Below are 8,637 nucleotides of genomic sequence, written 5' to 3'. Positions count from 1 at the left end.
CCAGGCACTGTCTCACTGGCTGGGGCAGAACCCAGGAGCAGAATAAAAGGACCGAGGGACAGGACACTTCCATCCACTCACAGCCTGAGATACCCAAGCATCTTGTGCTGCTCATCAGCTTGGTAAGTGTCCACTGGAGGTAAGAGCACAGACTTTACCGGGGGGCACCACACTAGAGCTGGACAGGAGGCTTGTAAGGATATCGCAGCCTGTCGGCGATATTGAGAGCTCATGGAATATGGTGAAGTGTGAGGGATGAACTGCCTTGCTTCTGAGGATCACTGGAAACCTTTGGGTATTCTGGCCCTGGAGAGGACAAAGCATCTTCAGTCTATGGGATCCCTCAGGCCAGGTCACTCCAGCATAGAGAACTGCACGTGGACAGGCTTTACAGGAGAGTTGGATTCTGAAGGAAATGCTTCCAGTCCCTTCCAGTGAAGAGCTGGGGTCAGGAAAGGGCAACAGGGTCTCACTTTGCCTTGGGGAGGAAAGGCAGCCCTGCTTCCGGGATCTGTTCACATCCTTCTCTGGTCTATAGGACACCACCAGCATAGCAGTGACCTTGCCACCATTAGCTGAGCAGATGATCATTTGGATACATCTGAACTCTGTCCTCACAAAAGGGGCTAGTGCTCCCAGGGCAGGTCTGAACAGGGTTTGTACATTTTTCTGTCAGGGGCTGATCATATTCTCTTAGTGTGATAGAAGGTCCTTTGAAATACTGGCCTTAAGCCAAAATCACATTCGAGTACTAATAGTTTGTTTTCCTTTACGATTATTTTTCTGTGAAATAATCCACACAGTGCACATGTGCGAGGTCTAAGAATAGCAGATCTTTCTAGATGTCCCTAGATATCCATGCAGTGCTGCTGGACTCCAGGTATCAGTATGCCGGGTGCATGGGTTTCTGATGTTCCAACGACATGAGGAACAGGATGGGACCATATGAGTATATTATAAATGAGATGACTGTAGATGGTGTTTCTGTGGTTACCAGTGACATTCTGGGGTCCAGGATGGGTTAGCTGCCCATGTATCTGATGTGTGTGTGTCTCTCTCACAGCTACTGACCAGCCACAGGTGAAGATGTCCTGTCAGCAGAACCAGCAGCAATGCCAGCCCCCTCCCAAGTGCACCCCCAAATGCCCTCCCAAGTGCCAGACCCCAAAGTGCCCTCCAAAGTGTCCCCCTAAGTGCCCCCCTGTGTCTTCCTGCTGTAGCTTGGGTTCTGGGAGCTGCTGTGGCTCCAGCTCTGGGGGATGCTGCAGCTCTGGGGGTGGTGGCTGCTGCCTGAGCCACCACAGGCCCCGCAGATCTCTGCGTCGCCATCGTCACAGCTCTGGGTGCTGTAGCAGTGGTGGCAGCAGTGGTGGCAGCAGTGGGTGCTGTGGCAGCAGTGGTGGCAGCAGTGGGTGCTGTGGCAGCAGTGGTGGCAGCAGTGGCTGCTGTGGCAGCAGTGGTGGCAGCAGTGGCTGCTGTGGCAGTAGCCAGCAGTCTGGGGACTGCTGCTGACCTGGCTGAGGAAGACAACAGACAAGCCAGGCAGGAGGACCACATGCTCAGAAGACTCATCCACGTGTGATGCTCTGTCTCCCCTGCTTCCCGACCTGCCCTGCCTCTGAGATGATGGAATATTATGGGAAATGTTCTGCTGTCTACTCAGGAGACTCTGCCTCTTTGCGTCCTTTTCACAAATAAAAACAGCCTTGACAAGCACTGCAGACAAGACTCTTGTTTTGTTCCCCTCTCAGCATCATCCTCATCCTGATCCCTTAGTCATCTTTCCCTGCATAGAGAGTGACACTCAGACCTCATGTGCCCTTTTAGACATGTGTGTGCTTCCTAGGACTTCACAGCAAGTGCTCCTCTGCATCTGTGAGAACTTCAATCATGTTTTTAGCAGTGAAGTTGGTGTGAGAACTTAGAATTGGCAGTCACTCCTCACATTTTATAAGAACTGGGGAAAACCCAGTGTCCAGGGTGTTGGAGGTAAATGTTCACTGTTAGACACCCGTTAGAAGGAAGTGGCTTCAGCATGCACATTAGACACACCAGTCAGTCACTTCTCTTTACACGTCATATTTTCTGTTTTTGTTCTCTCGGAAAGAAAGTTGGGATCTACACATGCAGTAATTTACAGTTTCCATCAAGTCATTTGGTGCTGTATCTGAAGTGTTATAGGGTGGAAACTTCTTTTTTTTTTTTAAATATTTAAAAAATTTTTACATATACATTTATTTATTACACATATACACAATAAACTACCTACAAAAGGAAGAACCATGGAACAATCAGGAATTATATAAATATTACATTCTTAGTGAGTGCTTTAGCTATATGTATTTGGCACCCTTGAAGAAAACATCTTTCTCTCTTCTTGGTGCATCAAAATTCTGAATGTAAATCAATCTCTATCACATCTCGTCATTATCAACTTAAAACACCTATCTAGACCTGAAAACATCTTAGCCCCTAAACAACTAAGTTTCACTGTAAAAACTAAACTATCTCGTCTTGAATCCTGTCAGAAACTTGAGAAGGAATAAAATTAATTACCTGAGTATATACAGAGTGCAGGTTAGCAGCTTCCCAAATGAAAAGATGACAGAGACAGTCTGCTGCCTTTGCAGTCACTCAAAACCCTCTATAACATTGGAGCATCATTTTTAGTCTTCTGGCCCAATGTATCTGACAGACATATTTGTGAGGCAGGAACTATTGAGGCCTTGCTTACCCTGTCTTGGCAGAGTTTGGCTGTCAACTCTGACTGCATCCAAGCTTGCCCCTTTTTAGGCAGCATTCTGTCTGTGGCAGGAGTGAGGACATTTTCCCCAGAGCTTGTTTGCCAGTTTTGAAGCCGTCTCCATATGGAGGTTCTCTGAAGCTCATCATCCTCTGAGGTCAGCTGCGTGTTGCCAGGAGGTAACCTGTTTCACTGTCAAATAATCTTTAAAATAATAAGAACATCTTTAAATGCCATATTCTGCATGTCTCTGAGGTTTTTGAAGATATTATCTAACTATTTTACCTTATCTTACTATAGAATCATGTCTATCTGTTGCACCTAAGATGTATATTCTTGTGATAAAAAATAGACTAGTAATTGATATGACCATGATTTGATCAACTAACAATTAACTTGTATAATTTACTTATCCTGAACAGCCTGCAACAGCATTTTCAAAGTACTGGAAGTAAACCTTGTACTATAATTGAGTTATATAGGTATAATACTGCACATTAGAGTGTATATATATATATATATATATATTGTGTGTGTGTGTGTGTGTGTGTGTGTGTGTGTGTAGGACAAAGGTGGGACCGTCTGTACAGCTGACCCTTGGCCATGGCCTCATCCCTCTCCCCATGTTAGTGGTGGCTATGGCGTTGACAAAGGACTCTGTTGATGGAGAGTGAAGTACTTGGAAATCTTTGTATATGCTTGTTCCCTGCTTCTGTGATTTGCTTTAAAAAGAAGTCACTGTAGTACTACTAAGACACGTTTGTCTTTGATCTTCTGGTTTCCTCGGGTGTCTAACTCTGTCCTCTGTCATTAGTATCAGAAAGACTTTTTCATCATTTTTCTACTGTCCCTTCCACATGAATGGTCCCTTAAGTGCACTCATTCACCCAGTCAACCCCCACTGGCAAATTTACATACACACTGGTAACTGTAAGTGAAAACATCCCTGTCACATTTATTCGCATTGCTATTTGTAATTTAAACACGATAAAAGTCATCAATTCACATGTAAGTTTAAATTATTCCTGGAAAATATTTAGGGTTGTTTCCCCGCAAAGAGCTTTGTACGCACTGTAAATACTGCTGAGAGTGCATCACCTGCTATGTGAACAACTGAAGAGAACAGCGTAACTTCAGTATAATATGTAAATTAAAATGTGAAGGACATGTCAATAAAATCCATATTACATGTGGTAGAAAGCACCACTGAACTGATAGGTGATTTCATTTTAGAAATATATAAATCATATTATACCTGTATGTGTAAGCACATGCATTTCATCTACCTATGAGAGAAAAATGTGCAATACTTGTCCTTCAGTGTGTGATGTGTTTAAATCAGTATGGTCTTTCAGTCCAATCTTAATCCTGCAAACTACTAAACTATTTTTTAGGGCTGAATACCATTCCTTTGTACCTTTTCTTTGTCCACACGTGTGGTTCTATATGGTGGCTGTTATCAATAATGCAATGATACATATCAGCCTGTAGGTGGCTACGTGCTATGCTGACTTGGCGGCTTTGCTTGTGTACCTGAACTGGTGTGGCTGGATCCTAAGGTAATTCTAGTTTTTGTTTTGAGATTCCTCTTTTGCAATATCCTCCCCAGCATTTGGTCCTCACATTAGTGGCCATGATGGCTGCCATGAGCTGCGATCTGGGTATCAGTTTCTTTTCCATGTTCCTGATGTCTAAAATCTAGTAATTGATATGACCATGATTTGATCAACTAACAATTAACTTGTATAATTTGCTTATCCTGAAACTTGATATATAAATAAAAACATAAATTTCATGTTTGAGTACTGGCTGTTCATTTCATTTTCCCTTTTATTAATTGCATGTCTTTTCATAATATTTTATGTCTTTGTGTGGACTGGGTACTAATTCTCCATCAAATTTATAGCTATTGACTTTTTATTTCAATCTGTAAACTGTCTCTTACCTTTGCTGAGAATGCACTTTTCAAGTTCACATCAATATTTACAATTCTTTTTAATGAGAATGCAGAGCTTTTAAAAAAAGAATGTTCTTGTCTATTTCTATAAATTGAATTTCATAAATTGGTTTTCAGTTATATTTTATTGTGTCCTTATTTTTTTTCCCCCGATTTAACTCATTTGAGGTGATTTTGTGCAAGGTGTAAGGAACAGGTCTAGGTTTTTCTTGTGTATAAGGATGTCCAGGGTCCTCATCACCACTTACTAACGGGCACTGGCTTCTTCAAGATTACATGCCTGTGTATCTGTGTAGGTTTATCTCTTGGTTCTGAGGTCTACTTTGTTGGGTTACACATCTATTTCCTGGCAGTATTTGACAGTTTATGCTGCTTAATATGACAAGTTTGCTCAGAAATATAACTTGAAATTAGGTATTGTGATACTTCCGGCATTTCTGTGTTTGATTTCTTTGTTAGTGTGGGATATTTTAAATGGCACATATTTTATGATTGCATTTTCTATTTAAACAAAATTTCCTATTGTGTTATATTTTATTAGAATCTAATTGAATTTGAAGATTACTTTTCCATAATACAGTTATTTTTGAAATATAAATTCTATTAGTATGTGAAAATATGAGGACTTCCCATCTTTTCGTTTTCTTCGGTGTCTTCCTTCAGTTTTATAAAGTTTCATTGTAGAACTCTTTTATCTCCTTGACCTTGTTTATTTCCAGTTTCCACTTTTTAAAATGCTACCATCGTGGGGATGTTTCCTGAATTCTTTGCTATTATATTCAGTTTTCACTTACAGAAGGGCTACTGAATTTGACTTTGTAAAACATTATATCTGATTTTTTTTTTTTGTCTTTGGAGACAAGGTTTCTCTGTGTAGCCTTGGCTGGGCTGGACTCACTTTGTAGACCAGGCTGGCCTCGAACTCACAGTGATCCACCTGCCTCTGCCTCCCGAGTGCTGGAATTAAAGGCGTGCGCCACCCCTGCCCGGCCCATGTCTGATATTTTCTAGTGTCATTTTAGGGTGCTTCCAGTAGGCTAACACTGTTTGCAAATACAGGTAATTTTCTTCTTCTTTTTCCTGCTTGAATACCTTTTATGCATTTCTCTGTTGGGCATCTAACTAAAAATTTAAGAGTTGAGAAAGTCCACACACTCGCCTTGTTCTCAGTATTAGATGAAACGGTTTTTCTTTAGCTCTGCGTAATGTTTGATACATTCTCTCTACTCCTCCCTTCACTAGGGCCTTGATCATAAATGAGGATTCGTTTTCTTCTCGGCCCCAGGAGAGGTGATTATGGCCTCCGTGTCCCTGTGTCCATTCTCGTACTCTGTTGCCTGTTGGTTTGGATGTGGGCCTCCCGTTTTCCTAGCACCGTTTCTGGAAGGCGATTTCTTTCCATCAGGTTATGTCTGAAGCATCTTTCTCACATTGTAATTTGCTGAAGTCATGTGTACTCATGTTTGGATTTTCTATTTTATTCCATTGTTCTATGTTTCTCTTCCAATATAAATTTTTATTACTATGATTCTGCAATATTATCTGAAGATCTGGAATGATAATCAACCCAGTATTGTTCTTTTTGCTCAGGATTATTATTATTATTATTATTATTATTATTATTATTATTATTATTATTATTACTATATTGGGTCTTTTGTAGTTCTTTACAAATTTTAGGATACTTAAAAAAATCTATTTCTATGAAAATGAAAGAGAGACTTTCGTGTTGCTTTGGCTTAGTAAAAAGCCTTTGCTAACATTGTCATTTTTATGATATTAATTCTACCATTGCCACGGGAGTGCCTGACCGAAGCCTTCACCCTACTGACCAGTGTGCTTGGTGCTGGAAGGTCACCTGCGAGCTACAGAGGGAAAGGTGAGCACCAGTCAGTTACATACACTCCAACCTACAATAGTGATTTGCTTGTGATCATGTCACTGATAGCTTGAGATGTCTTCTTGGGGCTCTTTATTCTCCATTATTTTGTGATTTTATTTGTATTTCTATTATGTATGAATAGATTTTAAGAAGCTTCTACTCAGGTTGATTTCACGTGTCACCTCAAATGAACCTTAGGTTCACTGTCCTACCCCCCAGTACTCTTACTTGTACCATCCCATAATCATAGATTGGTAGAAAAAACACTGGTGTGCTAATGACACAAAAGTTGTGGAAACAACCCAGGACTAACTGATTGGACTTAAGACCTGCATGACTCTGATTTGTTGGCTAAGAGCCTGAGACTACATAGCTCATAGACAGAGGGAAAACCAAATACTACTGCATTGCTAATGGATCACTGCAACTAACTGACTCCTACAGACATTGTGCTGACCCATAGATCAGTGTCTCACTTAGCTAGCCTCAGAGAAGATTCCTCGTGCAAGGAATGAACAATATTACAGAGGTCCAAAGCTGGGCAATGTGCTGAGAACAAGTCATTTCAGAACTAAGTCCTAAATGGAATATCTTAATCAAACTCTTCCCCTTAAGCCCCAAAGAGCCATGAAGAATGGGAGAGGTTAAGATTGTATGAGTTGGTGGGGATGAAGGGCACAGAAGAAGCAGACATTTCAGACTCAACAGCAATGAAGCACATATGAACCCACAGAAATGGTGGCAGCAAATACTAGGCTGCACAGGTTCACGCCACATGGTTTTCTGTACTGAGATGTGCACAGATCCTGTAAGCAGGGATGCAGAGAAGCTGCTGATTGAGAACACTCTGTGGGTGGAAAGAAAGGTTTACTGAGGATCAAACTGACAATGCTGTCTTTCAGGAAGGGGGGAAGAAAGAAGCTAGCTGTTGGAAGATCACATGGACTCATTATGACGGTCCATGGGCTGGGGGAGGTTGTGTTTTTTATCCACTACTAAGCATGCAGCTTGGCCTTAAGTGTGGGTTATGCATCCAGTGAGATTTCATTAGGAACTCAATGGCATTTTGGAGGTTGTTTTTTGTTTTTGTTTTGTTTTGTCTCATAATGCTTTACTTTAACTTTTTTTTTGCCTTAATGGGTTTTTTAATTATCTATTATGATTTGTAATTTTGTAGTTTATGGGTTTTGTATGAAGTTGTGTGTGGATAGCTCCATGTATGCGTGTTTCTAATGTTTCCCCCCTTTTGTTTGTTCGTTTTGTTTTATTTTGGTTTGGTGGGTTTTCCCACACATTTATTTTTTGCTTGTTTGCTCTCAAAAGAGAAAGAACAAATATGAGGAGATGTGTAGCATCTGGAAGGACGTGAAGGAAGAGCAACCATGTTCAGAATACATTGTATGAAAATATTTTCAATCAAAAAACTGAAAACTAACAAAAATGCCTCTCAGATAGCATTACATTTTTTTTTTTGATTCTGTGTCTAGAGTGCAGAGAAATGAACTTTAAAAAAAAAAAACTTGTTGTCATCATTTTCAGTGTTCTCTTATATTCAGGAGATGGAAAAACTGTCTTTATCAGAGAAAAGCACCTGATAACTGAAGCCCTCAAAAAGTCAACCCTTTACTAGCCATGATATTCACATTGGCTTGAGTCCCAGGTCTCCAGAGCTGACACCCAAGGCTTGCTTCTAGTCTCCCTCCAGCTAGCCTGCTACTCACACAGACCTATGCTCAGGCAGGCCAGCTGAGGACCTGGGTGTTGTCTTCCATTAAGGCAGAAGAGTAAACTAGCTGGCATCTCAGCCACATCATCCTAGACGTCCCAAGGTGAGCCAAGCATAACTGCATTGGGGAAATCAGGGATTAGTTTCTGCCCTCTCCCAGTTGCTCAGCCTTTTGGAACAACCTGAGTAATAAAGTCACACCAGATGAGACAGTGAAGTGTTTCCCAATGTCATGTGCCTCAGCGGTGAGGTTCCTTTGTGGTGACCCAAGTCTTTAGGAGTATCTCTTCCTAAGCTTCCACATCAACGAAGATGACAGTTAGAGGCTT

General features: G+C 41.2%; 1 protein-coding gene across 3 annotated transcripts in view; it reads left to right on the top strand.

The window, feature by feature from the left end:
- LOC311589932 (late cornified envelope protein 1E-like) overlaps nucleotides 1-8,637 on the top strand; it is a 40,851-nt gene continuing 32,214 nt past the window's right edge. For 2 of the 3 annotated variants that reach the window (XM_084768669.1, XM_084768673.1), the window contains exons 1-2: nucleotides 1-122; nucleotides 1,064-1,382. In XM_084768669.1, coding sequence (XP_084624795.1) covers nucleotides 1,087-1,382 — 296 coding nt within the window. In that variant the 5' untranslated portion in view covers nucleotides 1-122; nucleotides 1,064-1,086. Of the gene's footprint in view, nucleotides 123-1,063; nucleotides 1,413-1,454; nucleotides 1,717-8,637 lie in introns of those variants that run through there. The other variant, XM_084768672.1, reaches the window with a different exon arrangement.

The sequence above is a fragment of the Acomys minous genome (genome assembly GCF_964271855.1).
Source record: "Acomys minous genome assembly, chromosome: 19".
NCBI classification, from domain to species: domain Eukaryota; kingdom Metazoa; phylum Chordata; class Mammalia; order Rodentia; family Muridae; genus Acomys; species Acomys minous.
Note: the sequence above shows the minus strand (reverse complement) of the source record. Positions and strands in the feature narration are given on the sequence as shown.